This window comes from Oncorhynchus nerka, linkage group LG21 (genome assembly GCF_034236695.1).
Source record: "Oncorhynchus nerka isolate Pitt River linkage group LG21, Oner_Uvic_2.0, whole genome shotgun sequence".
Taxonomy (NCBI): Eukaryota; Metazoa; Chordata; class Actinopteri; order Salmoniformes; family Salmonidae; genus Oncorhynchus; species Oncorhynchus nerka.
Genome location: NC_088416.1, coordinates 22,657,945 through 22,677,614, shown reverse-complemented (window position 1 = coordinate 22,677,614; position 19,670 = coordinate 22,657,945). Strand labels below are relative to the sequence as shown.

The 19,670-nt window shown below is 46.9% G+C and overlaps 3 protein-coding genes across 5 annotated transcripts in view; 2 read left to right on the top strand and 1 right to left on the bottom strand.

The window, feature by feature from the left end:
- LOC115104101 (synaptic vesicle membrane protein VAT-1 homolog) overlaps window positions 1-3,859 on the top strand; it is a 40,305-nt gene extending 36,446 nt beyond the window's left edge. The window contains exon 6 of the mRNA XM_029625320.2: window positions 464-3,859. Within this exon, the coding sequence (XP_029481180.1) occupies window positions 464-745 (282 nt within the window). The 3' untranslated portion in view covers window positions 746-3,859. The remainder of the gene's footprint in view (window positions 1-463) is intronic.
- A 2,475-nt stretch (window positions 3,860-6,334) lies between these two features.
- LOC115104099 (uncharacterized) lies at window positions 6,335-12,125 on the bottom strand. Of its 2 annotated transcripts, none has more exons than XM_029625315.2 (6): window positions 12,023-12,125; window positions 11,174-11,378; window positions 10,636-10,739; window positions 7,728-10,526; window positions 7,257-7,465; window positions 6,335-6,965 (listed from the first exon to the last, which is right to left on the bottom strand). In XM_029625315.2, the coding sequence occupies exons 2-6, from the start codon at window positions 11,355-11,357 to the stop codon at window positions 6,860-6,862; spliced, it is 3,402 nt and encodes a 1,133-aa protein (XP_029481175.2). In that variant the 5' UTR covers window positions 11,358-11,378; window positions 12,023-12,125; the 3' UTR covers window positions 6,335-6,859. The 2 variants fall into 2 exon arrangements, with proteins under 2 accessions (XP_029481175.2, XP_029481174.2); XM_029625314.2 differs by having other exon boundaries at window positions 11,174-11,357.
- A 4,027-nt stretch (window positions 12,126-16,152) lies between these two features.
- LOC115104102 (prohibitin 1-like) lies at window positions 16,153-18,892 on the top strand. Of its 2 annotated transcripts, none has more exons than XM_029625322.2 (7): window positions 16,153-16,240; window positions 16,841-16,934; window positions 17,271-17,432; window positions 17,618-17,760; window positions 17,967-18,083; window positions 18,304-18,399; window positions 18,583-18,892. In XM_029625322.2, exons 2-7 carry the CDS (start codon window positions 16,850-16,852, stop codon window positions 18,793-18,795), a joined length of 816 nt encoding a protein of 271 aa, XP_029481182.1. In that variant the 5' UTR covers window positions 16,153-16,240; window positions 16,841-16,849; the 3' UTR covers window positions 18,796-18,892. The 2 variants fall into 2 exon arrangements, with proteins under 2 accessions (XP_029481182.1, XP_029481181.1); XM_029625321.2 differs by having other exon boundaries at window positions 16,157-16,244.
- The last annotated feature ends 778 nt before the right edge of the window (window positions 18,893-19,670 follow it).

Genomic DNA, 19,670 nt, shown 5'->3' with positions numbered 1-19,670 from the left:
ATGTTTAAACACAGAATACTGATTCTTAATTCCACCCAGTTTTTCTTCGTTCTTTCTCTCGATCTACACGATTCTCCATCTAAAGCTTTTGCTCTTGCTTTCTGTCTGTCAAGCACTGACTCAGGCTCACGTTTACGCCACCTCTCCCTCTCCATCTTTCTCCCTCTCTCTCAGTTATTAATACATCCTCCCACTAAAGTTTGTACAAACCTCACTCTCCCATGTTCTGATACTTGCCTGTAGTTTATGTTTTAAGGAGTGATAGACTGGGCAATTTATGCTTGCGGTGCCTGGCATCATCTCCTTCTAAGGGTTTGGGGAGCAATTTAGTGTGTGTGTGGAGGGGGGGGGATAAACCAGCAGTCCTGGACACATGATGATAGATGGATATCTACTCTCCCGCCCCCTCTCCCACTGTCCATCGTTCGTTCGTTCATGTCTCTCTCTCTGCTTCTCTAACCAGGTGGGCGATGCCATGCGGAGAATGCAGGAGAGGAACAACATCGGCAAGGTGATCCTCATCACCGAGCCTATGCCAGAGGAGGAGAAGAAAGAGGAGCCTAAGAAAGAGGAGAAGAAGGAGGACAAGAAAAAGGAGGACAAGAAGAAAGACGACAAGAAGAAGGATGACTCCAAGAAGGAGGACAAGAAAGAAGAGAAGAAGAAGGAAGAGCCGAAGAAGGAGGAGAAAAATGAGGTGAAGAAAGAGGAGAAGAAGGAGGAGCCCAAGAAAGAGGAGAAGTGAGAGTGAGGGATTGATGGATGGATGGATGGATAGTCAGGCAGGCAGACCATCGGGGAGCTCTTGTCCTGGGAGCAGGGGTTTGGTTTGGGAGGGGGTGACAGGGCAGGGGAAATGTGGTAGGGGAGGAAAAGGGAGGTGTGGTGTGTGTGGGTGGGTTGGACTTGGGAGAGCGGGGGATGGGGGTGGGCTTTATAGACTCATTGCACAGCAGTCAATCTGTCATCCCTACCATCATCTCTCAGACCCCTCCCCAGTCCATTCTGACAGCGAATACTCAGGCCTGGGCCTATACCCACCCCTCCTCCCCTCTCTCTCCTCCCCCACTCAAGCAAGGGTCACTTTATTTCTGAATCCCCAGTGCACCTTAATGACAGCCGGGCTCACAAAACAGTTCCCGCCCTCACCTCGCCACCATGGGAAAATGACCACTACTATACGCTACCCTATGACTCATGCCATAACAGTCTGAAGGTGTTGCCTGTTGAGACCCCAGAGAGAGTCAGAGAGAGAGAGACACACAGAGGGACGGTGTGGGTATAATGCCCAGGCCTGGGGCGCATCACTGTTGCCTTGACAACGATAATTCGACCCATTCCAACTCACACAGTGCCCCTCCTCCCTCCATGTCGACTCCCACTATGCTAGATTGCCCTGCGCTGACTTCCACCTGCCACCTCTCCTTCCTCTCCCTCTACTGAGTTCCCCCTACCCTCCCCCTCTCCCTATGGTATAAACCCACAGACAGACAGACCGACAGACAGAACCACACCCACCCACCATCTCACATACGGTCCAGTGTTGTGTTATGTCACTGTGCATGAGTCAGTCAGTGTTTGCTTGTCTGTGATTGGCTATCAGCTCCCCTGGAGATGTTTGCATGGCTGTGTGATGCTTGACTCCAAAGCCAGTGGTTACAGAACTCCCCTGTCAATCACCACGACCCACTCTTTATTTAAGTATATGAAGAAAGGTTAGTGGCACGTCCCTTAAATGCCAGGGTACTTCTAGTATCACACAGCTCCGCCCTCACAGCAGAGCCCACACTACATGTCCCATAATCCTAGAGGTGACGCACTAGAGACCAGACGATAGCGTGTGACAGGATGAAGCTCCAGACAGTGAATTAATGAGCCATTTGGTCCAGTATTCGATAGGGAGGGAGAAATCGGGGCTTAGTCTTGGTGCTCTGTAGTCACTGATGTTTCTAATGAACCAACTGTTGGCAAGCAGCGCACAGTGCCAATTAGGAGGGAAAATGGTTTCTCTTCAAACAAGGGGCACAAACACACACACACACAGGGCGATGTGTTCAAAGAGGCAGTGTTGTGTAGAGACACTAAAACATTTGAATGGAGTAAGATAGAGTGAATGCCGCCCAGTTCCTTGACATCAGACCCTTGTTGCTCCCCTGACATTCCACTCCTTTCACAGTGACCGCTCGCTCGCCTGTCCCTCGCCCTGATCTGGAACAGGGGAGTTTAGAAGGGTAAAAAAAAACTAAAAAACTCCTTCTGGTGTGCATTCTCACCCATCCCTCCCCCTTCTCCTTTCTCTCCATCTCTCTCTCTCTCTGTGGTCGGCATAGCAACAGGCAACAGGCTCGTCAGAGATGGCGCTGTTGTCTATTTCTCAGTCTATCTGAGTGAGTGAGTAGTGAAGTGTCTAATGAAACCCCCGGCTTTGGTACTGAAGCTGTAGTACACAGCAGTAAAATCAGGCTAACATCCTAGTTACTACACTCTACACTACTACACTCTGCATATGATGAGGACATTCAAGTCCGATATAGTCTGTGTGGGGGTGGCACACCTAGGGCCACAATCAATAGTTGGCCTCTCCCATACGAATGCACTGCTGCCCCTTGTGGACATAATTTAGAACAGCAAGACTGGTTTTCAGAAGTTGATTATAGGGGACTCATTTGTATCTATAAAGCAGGGTTTTGTTTTCAACCTCCTCTAAATTATGTTGAATTCGTCTGATACTCATTCTTATGTCAGAGATGAATTGTCTATAATAAACCATGGACGGAAGCTAAACCCGTTATGAGCAGGAGCCCTGCAGTGCGGACTTCAAAAACACCCCACTACTATCCCATTTGGAAAGATGTGAGAATCCATGCTCTTCACACACTTGCCTGTCTGCCTGCCTGTCTGTCTGTGAAGCGTCTCAGATGGTGACTATAGTGACTTTGTAAAGAAGCTGTCGTGTTAGCATGAGTGGCCTCCCTCATGTCGTGTTGTCAGTCATTGTGTGTGAAGATGTGTGTGTCCTCAGGTCGTTTGTCAGGTTACTAAAAAAGACTCCCACCTGCCCCTCCTCAACCCCATTACAACCTCCCCTTCCTTACACTCTTTATCTGCTTCACAGCTATCTAGCTCTCTTTCTCTCTCTCCTCCCCTTCTCTGATGAGGCCAATGTTAAGAGGACAGTTGGTATAGGTATTTTGCACTCTGCTCGCTGATCTTAATGTACTTCCAGGCATGGCAGTCCCGCTCCAGTCCCGCTGGCTCTGAGTCCGCTCCGCTCTTTCCCCACTCAAAGAGACCATTACTGTATCTGCTGAAACTCACGGGAAGTACAGTGGAAGTGACACTTTTGCATGCACGCGAAACACGAGCACACATCTCCTCCTCCACCCTCTGCTAGCTTCTCCTGGGTGGCAGCTCAAATGAAACCATTCATTCATCCAGGGCTGTGAAAGTGACGACCCGGTGTAGCGGGGACAGCAGTGGGCCTGGGACGGAGTGTGAGTGCCATGCCGGTGTGGGGAGTGAGTGTGTTCTGTCAGCTGTCTGCTGGGCTCCTTCTGTGAACCTGTGGACGGTGTTTCTGTTTTCTGAATGCCATGTGAGAAGCTAATGCTTCAGTAAAAGGATGTTTTACTTAATATGTTTTTTCTGTTTTTTTGTTGACCTGTGTTTTTTTGTTTTGTTTTCCAAGGGGTTTAAAGTTCAAAGTTCATACTCTTTACGGTGGGACCTGCCTAACTACATTCCTTTTCAATGTGATGAGCCTTTCTGTTGGGCCTGACCATTTGTGCCAAACTGTATGTACTCCTCTGTCAATGCCTTGACTACAACGGTGCATTCAATGAAAAAGAGAAGGAAAATGTTTTGTTTCTGGGTACTTTTCCTATGACCTTCTAGAAAAACAAAAACAATCTGTGTATGATTTCTGTCCCAAATGTTTATGGGTGCTGATAGAATTTTGCTACAGTTTACAGAAGGTTTTATTCGTTTCTGATTGGTTGGGGTCTTGCTCTCATGCCTCGATCCTAACACACACATACACACACAGACACACAACCTTGTTGAGAGGCACCTCCCTCCATAGCCAAACTCCTCACAGTCCTCGCTGATCTCAGATCAGTGAAATGTGTCAACAGAGTATTATCAGGCCTCAAGACATCTACTACAACAAAGTTGACGCCCACATCAGTCGACATGCCTATGCGTTTATAACCACACCATATAATCTCCATAACGGGGGTGAGTGCATGGACAAGGTGCATGGACGATTAGGCTGCACGGCAAAGCACACAAACTACAATCTTCCTACAATTGCAACCCCCCCCCCAAAAAAAAACACCAACAAAAAAGATCAATTAAACATCCATTCAAAAATATACATGACCAGGTGAATCGTTGAATCATGGACCATTTCTTTCATCCACCTCTCTCTAGTTTAGCTTTGTGAAACGCCACCATATGCCGGTTTCCTGTTTCTCTTAGCCTGATTCCAAATGGTTTGTACGGGATAAGAGAGAGAGGGAGGTAGCAGATGTGTAGGGGGATGTCATAGCGAGGCCATATTTCACAGCTGCACAGACAGAAACCCAGCTCTAGGTCTGTCCCAGGCGCAAAATATCCGCCCGAAAGCCGATCCCAGTTCACATACAGCCTGTTGGTCTCAGACATTCCATTATCCTCTATTGCACCTCGAGAGCTCTTTGGTTCGAGTCAATTATTAGTTAGCCAAAGCCCCGCCCTCTCCCCTCTCCATGCACACACTCATCATACCATACACACACATCACATTAACATCTGGAATTCAATTGCATGCATCCAATGGCATGTGGTGCAGAGATTATATGTCATTTGATTCAATGTTTTTCTTCCTGTTTGATAGAACCAAAAGGTCTCTTAGTTGAACTCAGCTGCAGCACACGGGTGGGTGGGTGGGTGGGTGTAGTGAGTGGCTAGGGCGTGGGATGTAACTGGGTGTCAGAGAGGACAGGATGAATCTGATGTTGGCTGTGCCTGAGCCCTAACCCCACTCCTCCCAATCCCTAGCGCCCGATTGCTTTTCCAGCTTGGTGAATCTACGCTGTGTGTCAGCTTGAATCGCTTTCCCAGCCAGACGCACATTCTTATGCAAGAGCTCTAAAAACCAGAGACGGTCCTTCAAGAAACTAGGGCGTTTCATGCATTGGAAAACATCCCAGCTCCCAGCTATATTGTTCTAGATAACGGGTTCCCTTTGATTGGCAGTCTTAATGTCACTGTTTCACATGGTTTCTCACAGGCCATTCCAAACAGCTTCCCTTAACTCTTGATTTGAGTACATCTGTTGTTCGTTTCTCTCTCTCTCTCTCTCTCACACACACACACTATATTGTCCTCCTTTCCAGTCTTGTGTCAATCGCAGTGCTTGGTGGAGTGTATTCCTAGTTAGAAAGATAATCCCAGTCTGGAGATTATTACCACATCCAGAGGCGTACAGCTCCCACCCGTCCACCCCACACACACACACACCCCCTTTCCCTAAAAGAAAACCACCCAACGTCTTCTGGCCGTCTCTGGCTCCTCATTAGCAATCACTATAAACTGTCGCCAACTAGCAACATATTCTACGACTCTATAGAAACGCTGTGAGTGTCTGGTGCATTTGGCTAGGCTTGTTACGATATGTATGGTCCACTAGGATCTGTGTGTAGGTGACCCGGGAAACAAAGGCATGTGTGTATAGCTCATGATTCCTTCCACTGTATAGTTTAGTAGTGGATCTGTGCAGAGGGAGTGCCTTTCCACCCCCATCATCACGGTGCCAACAGCAGCCAAATCACTGCACCTATACCTGCTCCCGCTCCCACTCCCTCGCCTCTCCTCGCTGCACCCATACCCCCTCCTCTTCCTCCATCTGACACTGTTCAAGTCAGCCTCATAACCAGATGCACATGAACCCGTCTACGGGAAAGCTTCAGAAAAATAGGTCCGTTGTCACTTTCCCGTCCAGACAGCTGTTTCCACACACGGTTTAATGTGAGACAGCCATTTCTGCCTACACGTTGATTTGTTTGCTAGGTTTTTCGTTCCTTCTCTCCTTCGGTCTGTGGTGTTGTTTTCCACTCTTCTACTAAAGTTGTCTCCACTTTTTTTTTTTATATATATATATTTTTTAAACCCTTTGAATTGATGCTGCTTCTGTGCTTGACTGGGTTTCACTGCGTACGTGGGTGCCATGCTGTCCACAACATGGGCTCTAGAGCTTGTAACGCTTCAATGTGTAATGTTACCATATGCCTTACATGTTTTCCAGGACTAATAAAAAAGCATAACAGGAAGGAGAAAAAAAAAAGACTTGACCCTCGGAGCTGTGGCTTTGTTTACTGTGTTATTAGGATGTTACTGCGAGGAAACAATGTGGAACCGCAGTGACTTGATATTTTATGGCTCAGGTATTTGAGTGTGTGTACATAACGAACGGGGATGCTATCAGCGGCGGGGGTACAGAAAAGATACGGACGCTACTCGGTTACAGTAAGATAAAGACGGAATGCTCACTGTCAGAACACAGTACAGGTCAAATGAACAATAGCTGCCAGGACTAGTATTGGTCCAATGACAAATAGTAGCTCAAACACTTTTGTGTCACTACCATCTGTAAAATATCTGTGGAAATCATTTGGTCCCGATTAAGCATGAACAACAGTACAACTACAAAACTCTTAAGAACCGAAAGGACTTCTCTCGTTGGCTTATTACTATACAGACTCACACAAGCGTTCAACATTTCTTGGGAGTCTCGGGACAAGATACAGACAGATTCAATTCTTACAACACCGGAGAGAAACAAACACCTTGATAAAAAACATAGATACGACTATCCTTGTCAGGTTTTGTTTTGGTCTTGAGACTTGGCAGGGGCCTCCTCAATCCCATGTGTCCTCAGTACTTCAGACAGTCGACTCAGATAGGTGGAGTCTGGATAACCATTCCTGTGTGGACACAAAATTACATTATAGCATATAACTCAAATGGCACCCTAATCCTACAATAGTGCACTGCTTTTGACCAGAGCGCTATAGGGCTTTTCTTACATAGGATACATCCTAAATGGCACCATACTCCCAAAAGTAGTGACCTATTAAAAGGGAATAGGGTGGCATTTGGGACACACACTAGGTAATAAAATGACCAGCACATAACATTGACCCCTGACTTTCTGCTCTTTACTGTTGCTATTTCAGTCGAGAGTCACTAATGGGTACTGTGACTCCAGTACTCACCCAGACTTGCCCCCATGCAGGCTGGTCTTGTGGGGGATGCTGTCCCAGCTGACCCTGGCCCCTGGCTCCCTGCCCGTCACAGTGAAGGTGAGGCCTAGCCTGAAGGCTTTCTCCAGCCGCGGTAGGAGTTTCCTGGTCCTCTCGCATAGGGGAAGGTAGGCCTCAAATACTCCCCCCCGAAACGCAGAGCCAGGCGAGGGGTGGCCCCTCTACAACAAGAGAGGGACATGTGGCAGATAATGGGGTGTGTTCCAGATTGTAAACGCCACAAGACAGTTTTAGGAGTTAAACATGACAGAACTTAGAAATGCAAAGCAAGCAATTACTGACAAGGAATACTTAAGACTTAACATGTTAATATAAGCTGATTTAATAATGCCAAGAGTGCATTTGGACAGTTGACATGACACGTTTAAAATGTCAACTGTAATTGGCCCATCAGATAGCCTGGTAGAGAAGTCTTGCCCTTACCCCCTGAATGCCATCTGGGATGCAGTAGGTGATCTTAACGACGGCGTCTCTGCCATGGCCTGGCAGGCTGAAGGGCATCTCAGAGTAGCTCATGTTACCCTGGACGCCCTGTGGGACTGCCACCTCAGCCTTGGGGCAAACCCTGCATTGGATGTGGACTTTGAGGAGACATTGTGGGCACAGGGTCACCCCACACCCTGTCCTCTTCACTGACGCCCCACTCTCCCCACACACACAGATCTGTGTCCGTGCCCCAGACAGACTAGACCTTCCCAGGCCGTGACGTGTCAGAGCTGACCCTGACCTCTCCTGGTTCTCTGCTCCACTAGACTGTCTGTTGTTGTCCTTCTGGGTCACTCTGGACCTCAGGTTGCTTTCTTTTGGGGGCGTGACCATGTCTTGATTGGTACCGCCACCATTCACTGCTCCCGGCCTTCCTCCGTTGCCTATCGCTGAATGGCTGAGAAATGTGTCAGTCTTGCTCCTGTCTGCCTCCATGGTCCCGCCCCCCTCCACTTTCTCCTTTATGACAGGGTCTTTCCTCGCTGGTGATTGGCTAACAACTGTGTTCTTGTGTTCTGATTCGCTGTTCCTCGTCCTCTTGGAAGAATCACTCCTCTGGATGTTTTTCTTCTCCCTGTTGGCACCAGGCCCCTCCCCTCCCCCTCTCTGAGTCTCAGACATCCGCTGAGGGCCACTGGTCTGAAACTGTGAGGAGTTCTGGACCCCATTCACCTGAAATGGACTGGACTGATTCAAAGTGGTGGTATAGGGGACCGAGAAGTCCTCTTGTCCCCCCCCCTGGCCTGTCTCTCCAGGGAACACCTCCCTCAGTGCTGCCCCCACTTGAGAGCACAGCTGCTTGGGGCCGATCAGAAACACGCTATCTCTCATTGTCTGGATGGAGACCTTCTTGAACCGTTGCCTCACCTCAGCACAGCACACCTCTAAAGTCTCATCTGCTGGGTCAGACACGCCTAACTCAGCCAGAGGCAACTCTTGCAAACAGAAGTCTGTCTTCACCATGGCAACCAGCTTCTGCATCTCCAACTGACAGGTGCTCACCACAGATGACTCCGCCCCCATAAGGATGACAGTGATGTCACTGCTTTTGTCTGATTGCCTCTCCCTCATCTGCAGGTCAGAGGTCATGTCCTGTATACGGGTGGCGTAGGCCTCCTTCATGTAATTCCATATCACCATGGAGATGGTTAGTTCTGCACTGTAGGCATTTCTCCTGTCCAAGCTATTGGACCGCCTGGCTCTGGTTGTGGCTTTCTCAGCCTCACTCTGTCCTGGGTCCTGGACCTTGGACCTGGCCCGACCCGAGAAACTACTGGCCCGCTTTAGGGTGGATCCTGACCCAGAGGTTGAGATGGTGGTGGGGATGGTGCTGCCCCCTGACAAGGTGTTCAGAGTTGAGGTGAATGGGGCTGTCTCACCCTGCTGCCCAACGTGTGTTGGTATTGAGCTCAGGAAGAGTCCATTCTCCATAGAGGGGGTGAACAGGGGTTCACCTCTCCTGAACAGTATATCATCTCCACTACTCTGTGTACCTGGCCTGGAGAGTCCCCCAACACCTGACCCTGCTCTGTCTGAGCAAAACAGGTCATGGCCTAACATGGGTCCAAGGCCCGGTCGTATACTTGGAGATGTGTCCCCTACCGTCACTGTGTCCCTAGGTCTGGTCCCTAGCCCAGCCGGCCCTAATGCCTTGAAGCGGGGGGCAAACTTATACCCTCGGGCCCCCTCCGTCCTCCTCTCCGTCTCATATTGCTTCAGCAGCTTATCTACCCTGGCGTCCAGGGGTGTTCCTGCTGTGGAGGAGAGAGTGGGTGTGAGTCTCTCCTCTTCCCCTGGCTTGGAGGAACCAGATGTGGATGAGGGAGATGGTAACAAGCTGGCTACATCCTCCACCGCCTCCTCTCTCTCCCCCAGAAGGAGGACCTGTTTGGCTTCGGACACATCGCTGCTGTTGCCAACTAAGTAGATGTTCCGGTCATCCTCACTGAATAGCAACTTGGGCAGCCTGACCCGCAGGCCCTCCATGGCCCTGGACAGGCCTCCCCTGGGCGAGAGGACGCTCTTGGGAAGCTGGGCTCGCCGGAGCCTGGCCTCGTTCTCCTGGTAGAGCCGGCTCAGGTCCCCACGAGCCCCCCTCAGACGCTCCAGCTCCTGTCCAATGTCCCCCACCCCGGGGACTCTCTGTAGGAACAGGGTGGTCACTCCCTCTGCGGTCACGTCCACCACCTCTACCCCATGCTGGGTGAGGATCTCCTGGTACTCCTCTCCACACTGCCTCTGCAGGTAGTGGAACAAGTCTGCATCCATGATCAGGGAGAGGTCCTCTTCCACCATGGGGGGTTCCTCAGACAGACACAGACCCACAGCACCCCCCTTTGCCTGAGCTGTCCCCTCCCACTCACAGCCCTGACCTCCAGACATAAAGTCCCTATGTGGACCTGAGCCTAGATCACTCTGCTCATCACCTCTCCTGTGATGGTCTGTCGCCTCCTGGGTATGAGTCCTCTTCGCTTGGCCCCTAGTGCCTCTAGTAAGAACTCCCAGAACACCATTGGCCACAGGTAGGGTTGTATCTATGGAGGCCAGGACCGTCGGGAGCCCCAGTATTTGGGCCAGTGCAGCCTGAACCTGGGAGTAGAGGCCCTGCAAGGTGCAGAGCTGCTCTGGGTTGTTATAGTGGATCTGAACATCATGACTCCTGTCAAGGCTGGTCAATGCTGCCTTTCCTCCAGGTAGCTGGCTGTAATCCACAGTAACAGACATGCTCAAGATGACCTGAACGGGAGAGGGGGCGAAAGAGGGAGAGCATGTAAGTCTAAACAAAATGTGTCGCCTTTAAAAAAATGTTTTTTTTTTTTTTACAAATACAGTCTCAACAACATACCTTATTTGGGTCCAGGTCTTTGTGAGGTTCACTCAAGGTGAGTTCATACTTCTTCCCGTCCACCTTCAGAATGTGTCGGCCATGTTGAAGCACGCTCCTTGCCACTGTGCGGGGTCACCAGAGTACAAGAGCTAGATCAATCTCAGTCAGAGAAACACCCTTTCTAAGCACTCCTGCCCCTGGCCTCTCCTTGAAATGTATGCCAACACCCGAGCCCACAGTTAATCGATGGTGACAGGCCACGAAGCATAATACCTTGCATTTCCCAGTTAATTTGCAAATGGATGCAAAATGACGTTTAAAAAGAGTGGCTATGGTCAACGAGCCAGATGGAAATCTACTGAGAAGGAACTTAGCAGTAGCGACGATGTACGGTAGTTGTTACTTTATGACTCTACGTTATGGTGAAATAGTCCATTTATCACCATCAAGTCTCCAGTCTCCTGATCTCACCAGCCCTCCCCTCCCAGGAGCCTCAGACACATTATATGCACACACACACACACACACACACACACACACACACACACCTACTGACCTCCAATGTCCTCAAAGGTGATGAGGGCAGAGACGGGTGTTGCCTTGACAATGGTGACAGATGCTATTTCCCCTCCTCCATTCCTGGCCCTCAGGAAGTAGATGTACAGCTTGTCTGTCAGCCGGTCCTCCTTTATATCAGTGGGCAGGCCACTCACCCTTACTGTCCTGCACTGCTCCGCCATCTGCTGGGCAAAACCGGGTTACTGACATACAGGAGGAACACATAGGTGGGTATAGCAAGCCAAGTCTCCCTTCAAACAAAACCACTGATCGTGAATTGTCAATACATTTGTCATTGCCATGTAATAGGCCAACATAACACTTTTTTGTTGGTGGGGGTTATCTGGATATTTAATTAAATGACACCCTATACTGGGCGTTGCCACGAAACTTCATCAACATAATCAACAGAAACGTTGTTTTATTAAACTGCTCTGTCAACGGAGGTCATTGCTATGGAAACAGCTTGAGATACCGTTGATGTTGATAGTATACTGTGAAGAGAGATGTGCGAACTGTTCACATGGCAAGCGCACTGACTGCTTGAGGTTAAAGTAGGGTCCACAAAGAGCAATCGACCAGTAGGCACAGTATGCTTCAAATCACTTTCATCCACTGTTTCAGAAACACATTCCCTTCCCGCTCTATAAAAGAGACCATCACTTTTACCATCAGATCACAACATCTGTGAAAATCAAAGGAATTGGTAAGTGTGACCACGGAGACTGGGAAAATGAAACTTCAAGGAAGTGCACAAATCCAACGACACAAATCTAAAATGACCTCAAAGTAGAGCTCTTCGAGGCATTGCTTTTTTCCACAACGATATCAACGCAAATATCCTTACCTTAACTGTTTTAGAAGCCTCTCATAGCTCTCGTCTCGCACCAAAGACGTGGACGTACTTCACTTACATGTTGTTCAAAACATGGATGGAAAGTGAAACTATGAAGTAGGAACTGGGGGGTTAAGAGTGTTGTTGTTCTTCATTGCAAACGCCAGGGGGCGAACATAAGGCCAGGTTCACATGTCCAAAAAGGAATCAATGCATTGGTCAATTGAAAACCTAGATTAGAATTGTCCAGTACTGAGATACATTTGTCTTTCAACAAACCGTGTGTGTGTGTGTGTGTGTGTGTGGACATGGACGTGTTTAACTATACTTGTGAGGACCAGAAGTCTCGACAAGAATAATAAATGAACCAACATTTGACCAACTGGGGACATTTTGTTGTTCCCCACAAGGTCAAATGCTATTTTCAGGGGTTTAGGGTTAAGGTTAGAATTAGTGTTAGGGTGAGAATTAGGTTAAGGGTTGAGGTTAGGAGCTAGAGTTACGGTTAGTTAAGGTTAGGTTTTCAGGTTAAGGTTAGGGTTAGGACGGCGCACAATTGGCCCAGCCTCGTCCGGGTTAGGGGAGGGTTTGGCCGGGGTAGGCCATCATTGTAAATAAGAATTTGTTCTTAATTTGTTCTTAATGTTCTTAACTGACTTGCCTAGTTAAATAAAGGTTAATAAAAAATAAAAAGGATAAGGGTACAGGTTAGGGTTAGAATTTTGAATAGGACTGAATTATGTGTCCCCACAAGGTTAGTTGTACAAATCAAATCAAATTGTATTTGCGCCGAATACAACCTTACCGTGAAATGCTTACTTACAAGCCCTTAACCAACAATGCAGTTCAAGAGATAGAGTTGACTATTTACTAAATAAACTGAAGTAAAACTTTTTTTTAAAGTAACAAAAGAAAATGACACAACAATAAGGAGGCTATATACAGGGGATACAGGTACCGAGTCAATATGCGGGGGTACAGATTAGTCGAGGTCATTTTTAAAGGGACTACGCATAGATAATAAACAGTGAGTAGCAGCAGTGTAAAATCAAAGGGGGGGGGGGGGGGGGGGTCTCAATGTAAATAGTAAGGGTGGACATTTGATTAATTGTTCAGTAGACTTATGGCTTGGGGGTAGATGCTGTTAAGGAGCCTTTTGGTCCTAGACTAGCCGCTCCGGTAACGCTTGCCATGCGGAAGCAGAGAGAACAGTCTATGACTTGGGTGACTGGAGTCTTTGACTCTTTTTTGGGCCTTCCTCTGACACCGCCTAGTATATACAGTTGAAGTCGGAAGTTTACATACACTTAGGTTGGAGTCATTAAAACTAGTTTTTCAACCACTCCACAAATTTCTTGTTATAACAAACTATAGTTTTGGCAAGTCGGTTAGGACATCAACTTTGCGCATGACACAAGTCATTTTTCCAACAATTGTTTACAGATTATTTCACTTATAATTCACTGTATCATAATTCCAATGGGTCAAAGGTTTACATACTTTGACTGTGTCTTTAAACAGCTTGGAAAATTCCATAAAATTATGTCATGGCTTTAGGAAGTGTACCTGTGGATGTATTTCAAGGCCTACCTTCAAACTCATTGCCTCTTCGCTTGACATCATGGGAAAATCAAAGGAAATCAGCCAAGACCTCCGAAAAAATATTGTATACCTCCACAAGTCTGGTTCATCCTTGGGAGCAATTTCCAAACGCCTGAAGGTACCACGTTCATCTGTACAAACAATAGTATGCATGTATAAACACCATGGGACCACGCAGCCATCATACCGCTCAGGAAGGAGACCCATTCTGTCTCCTAGAGATGAACGTACTTTGGTGTGAAAAGTGCAAATCAATCCCATAAAAACAGCAAAGGACCTTGTGAAGTTGCTGGAGAAAACAGGTACAAAAGTATCTATATCCACAGTAAACAAGTCCTATATTGACACAACCTGAAAGGCCGCTCAGCAAGGAAGGAGCCACTGCTCTAAATCCGCCATAAAAAAAGCAAGACTACGGTTTGCAACTGCACATGGGGACAAAAATCGTACTAGTTTGAGACATTTCCTTTGGTCTGATGAAACAAAAATAGAACTGTTTGGCCATAATGGCCATCGTTATGTTTGGAGGAAAAAGGGGGAGGCTTGCAAGCTGAAGAACATCATCCCAACCGTGAAGCACGGGGGTGGCAGCATCATGTTGTGGGGGTACTTTGCTGCAGGAGGGACTGGTGCACTTTACAAAATAGATGGCATCATGATGATGGAAAATGATGTGGATATATTGAAGCAACATCTCAAGACATCATTCAGGAAGTTAAAGCTTGGTCGCAAATGGGTCTTCCAAATTGACAATGACTCCAAACATACTTCCAAAGTTGTGGCAAAAGGGCTTAAGGACAACAAAGTCAAGGTATTGGAGTGGCCATCACAAAGCCCTGACTTCAATCCTATAGAAATGTTGTGGGCAGAACTGAAAACGCATGTGTGAACAAGGAGGCCTACAAACCTGACTCAGTTACACCAGCTCTGTCAGGAGGAATGGGCCAAAATTTCCCCAACTTATTGTGGTAAGCTTGTGGAAGGCTATTCAAAACATTTGACCCAAGTTAAAGAATTTAAAGGCAATGCTACCAAATACTAATTGAGTGTATGTAAACTTCTGATCCACTGGGAATGTAATGAAAGAAATAAAAGCTGAAATAAATCATTCTCTCTACTATTATTCTGACATTTCACATTCTTAAAATAAAGTGGTGATCCTAACTGACCTAAGACAGGGAATGTCTACTAGGATTAAATGTCAGGAATTGTGAAAAACTGAGTTTAAATGTATTTGGCTAAGGTGTATGTGAAACTTCTGAAACTTCAACTGTAGGTCCTGGAGGTCAGGAAGCTTGGCCCCAGTGATGTACTGGGCTGTACGCACCACCCTCTGTAGCGCCTAGATGCCGGCTGAGATGCAACAGGTCAGGATGACTTTTTGAGGATCTGGGGACCCATGCCAAATGTTTTCAGTCTCCTGAGGGGGGAAAGGTGTTGTTGTGCCCTCTTCACAAGACTGTGTTTGTGTGTTTGTGTGTGTGTGTGTGTGTGTGTGTGTGTGTGTGTGTGTGTGTGTGTGTGTGTGTGTGTGTGTGTGTGTGTGTGTGTGTGTGTGTGTGTGTGTGTGTGTGAAACCAGCCTGAATGTTCTGAAATGATACACAGTATTTCAACTAACTGAAGAAGAAACAGTCAAACATATGGCATTATTATGGCCTAGGCATTATTCTCGCCAAAGAGATGATTAATTCAACCAAAGACAGTACAGTTTCAAGATGAAACTGCTGAAACTGCTTCTCCAATAGAAATCCCCGATCACACTTGTCGGCGATGTCATGGCGACAATGGCCTACAAGCTCATGCGCAGAATCACGTCATCGCGTCTAAAGGGTTGTTTTAGTGCTGAACTGCAGTTGTGTATTCCGTCAAATCAAAGGCACTCCTTCGATATAAAGTTGTTTTTGACGAACATAAAAACGTGTTAGTTTGTCAGTTTCACGAGGTTGGAGTAATACGACTTTGGCTCAAATATAGATTGTGCCTTTAGATTTTGGGAAAACTAACGAAGAATTTTTCACTTCTCAAAATCAAAACCCTGGCCCGGGTATGGTCTGTTTCGCAATAGTTCCTGGATGTCTTGCGATGTTGCACCTCATGGTTAGGGTTTAAAAACTCTGTGATTAAACCCTTTTCGAATGACAAAAAATATATAATTATCATTATAAACTGGGTGGTTCGAGCCCTGAATGCTGATTGGCTGACGTATACCATGGGTATGACAAAACATGCATTTTTACTGCTCTACGTTGGTAACTAAGTTCATAATAGCAACAAGGCACCTCGGCAGTTTGTGGTATATAGCCAACACAATGCGGCTAAGGACTGTATCCAGGCACACCGCGTTGCCACTAAGTACATCCCATAGCGTTGGTATATTGGCTATATACACCACACCCCCTCGTGCCTTATTGCTTAATTATATCATAATATTACTATTATCATAGTTGGTGAACTTCAGCAACCAGAATGCTCAGCGATATTCTCACTAGCCAATGAATTGCATCGATAAACAAGTCCCGGAGCACTACTTATCCAATCAGAGAGGAGTTTGTTACAAGTTGATGCCCATGCTGTGTAGAAAAAAAAAACATCTTGGGTGGAGGTCATAGACATAACTGACAAAACAGTAGGTGAGTGCTAATTTAATTCGTTCTGACCTTATACATGAATAAATATATAATTAACAAAGCTCCCTTAATAGTCAGATATTGGTATTGTAATGCTGTGTGACTGGTTGTGTGGGTAATTATTCAGTAAACCGGGAAGGTACGCATTGAGTAACATGGACACGAGCGACCAATTTGCAAGTTCATGTCGCAGCGTGAGCATGTAGCTACAGATCGTCATGATAGTGTTTGTTACCCTGATCTAGAGCTATCGCTAGGCATGACATGTCCAGGTGCGACATTGTGTGACAAATGGTTCAATTCTCATAGCTAGTTAAATGTTAGTCGTTTTTGTTGCAAAGTCTGCTTGCTTGGCTAGCTAGTGTGGCTAATGGCTAATTGGCATCATTGACAGACCAAGGCCATCAAGTCAGAAGGGACTAATTTAGAGCTCTGGAAAAACGAACAACACTTTTATTTGGATAGCTTTAGGAGTTACTTACCTACATGTAGATGTATTATACCACCACATGCTCAAATATATCATTAAGATCTAGAATTCTATCTGGTGAGCTCCAATAGAACTTATCGTAAATGTATCGCTTCTTTTTTTTTCCCAGGCTACAGACATGGCGAAACTATTTGAATCCATCGGGAAGTTGGGGCTGGCCCTCGCCGTTGGTGGGGGTGTTGTGAACTCGGCCCTCTTCAATGGTGAGACAGTGAGCTCTGTAAATGGATCATTTGATGTAACCTTTATTTAACTAGGAAAGTCAGTTATGAACAAATTCTTATCTGTGGGTTAACTGCCGTGTTCAGGGGCAATACGACAGATTTTTAGCCTGTCAGCTCTGGGTTTTGATCCAGCAGCCTTTTGGTTACTGGCCCAAAGATCGAAACACTAGGCTACCTGCCGCCCGAAAGCGATCTTGATATCATGGGAACACTTGGATGCAATACAAAAAATTACAAATGACATATGAGGCTTTAAAGTTGAGTAACATAACACTACCAACCTGAATTGTCCTAATATTTCTTCACGTGTTACAGTTGACGCAGGTCATCGGGCAGTAATATTTGACAGGTTCCGGGGAGTGCAAGATGCTGTAGTTGGCGAGGGAACCCACTTCCTCATTCCCTGGGTACAGAAGCCTATCATCTTTGACTGCCGTTCACGTCCGCGCAACGTGCCTGTCATCACAGGCAGCAAAGGTAACTAACATGAGTCACGAGGACAGGCACAATCGCTTTCGCACTTAGTCTTTCTCTGGCATAGTAAAAGCTTTTACCTACCTATCCTTCTGTCGTTTCATTTCAAGCTCTATCCAATAATGTTTTCCTTTTTACGTCAACTGTCCTCTTGCAGTTTTTTTTGTAATGTTTTAAACACCCCCCAGATCTGCAGAATGTGAACATCACACTGCGTATCCTCTTCCGGCCGGTGACTAGCCAGCTCCCACGCATCTTCACCAGCATCGGAGAAGACTACGACGAGAGGGTACTGCCATCCATCACCACAGAGGTCCTCAAATCCGTGGTGGTGAGTGTTAGACTAATGCCACATTTCCTTTATGGTTTTACCCTGGAGTTTTGGGTAAAAAGACTCCCTCTTAAGCAGACTCCACCTCTAAAAAAAAAAAAAAAATGTAAAAACCGGCTGAGTGGCATTGGGTTGCAGTGAAGTCTACCCTATCCTGTTATTTCTTTGTGTGTTTATATGGGTGTGTTTGTGTGTGTACCTCACAGGCCCGGTTTGATGCCGGTGAGCTCATCACCCAGAGAGAGCTGGTGTCCCGGCAGGTCAGTGACGACCTGACAGAAAGAGCCAACACCTTCGGCCTCATCCTGGATGACGTCTCACTGGTGAGCTGTTTAAAGGGATAGAACACTCAAAATGACTAATTCCTATGATTTACAATGTTGAATAACACTACCTTGTGAGAACAATATTTTTCTGCCCAAATGTTTCATTTCACTGTTTTAATGAGTAAGGAAGCAACAGTGTTTTACTCAGTGGGTCTGGTCATCACTTGTACATGTTCTGTGGTTTTTACTTGAAGACATCATGTTCCTTCTTCCTCAGACACACTTGACGTTCGGTAAGGAGTTCACAGAGGCTGTTGAGATGAAGCAGGTGGCTCAGCAGGAGGCCGAGAGGGCCAGGTTTGTCGTGGAGAAGGTAAAAAGGAGAAAGGGTTTGTTTAAGACATTGACAGATTTATTCTGTAAGGTGATAAGAATGATGAACGTGCATTTAATACACTAAGCTGGAAGTGACCCTAAACAACCAAGGGATTCTGACGTTGCACACATTAATAAAGGATGAATAGAAGTAAAGTGTGTTTCTTCTCTACTTCCCCAGGCCGAGCAACAGAAACAGGCAGCCATCATCTCAGCAGAGGGTGACTCCCAGGCCGCCCTGCTCATTGCTAACTCTCTGCAGGAGGCTGGAGATGGCCTGGTAGAGCTGCGTAAGCTGGAGGCTGCCGAGGACATCGCCTTCCAGCTGTCCCGCTCCCGCAACGTCACCTACCTGCCTGCCGGCCAGGGCACACTCCTGCAGCTGCCCCAGTGAGACCCACACACCCTGACCTAACCGCCCCTCCCTGTGACCAGCAAATGCATGGGCCGTGGAGGGGATGTGGGGCGAGGGGAATGGGCGTCCACCTTTACACACTCTCCTCCCACTAACTATGGACTGGTGAAATAATTTCAGCTTCGGAGTGTGGTAAAGTTCTGATGTTTGGTCAGTGTGTGGGGGAGGAGGGAGCCTGGGGCTTGATCTATGGTAAACTACATATCGTAAGTTCTGTCAAAAAAACAAAATTGGTGATGCAGTAAATTTATCTTGGATTGTGATATGACGAAGTTGTAATTGTTAATTTAGGGAAAGAGCTGTTTGGAATATCATGAGAGATATGGAACATTTTAGCCCTATTGTAACCACCACAGCAATCACGATGCTGGGGATTTATTGATCTGAGAGGACATTCTATTTAATCAACTGGATTTACATTAATCTCAGCCAATCACAAACTGCCCTGGGTGAATAAGATCCTGCTACTATACACCAAAGTAGTGTGGGGTCCAAAGCGCACCCTTGTTTTCCCACTCATAACTTTAAATGACCTACAAACAAATGATCTGAACTAATCTATCCAGAGCCATATATTGTAAATATGACTCTGAATTTACCCATCCCTTGGACTGTCTATTGTGTAGAGATGGCCTGTCAAATGTCCCCTCACAAGCTAGCTTTCCTAAAATCCTCCCAGTTTGATTGCCATGGCATCCCAGTGCTGCACTCCCCTCTACTTGATTGGATTCTCTACGGAATCATCTTTGGTTTACCAGCACACTGTCCACACCACCTCATCCATGGTCCTCAGTGACATGGCCCTCCTAGCCCAGTGGTATGAAACGTGCCTGTAAGATGGTCATGGGTTGCAT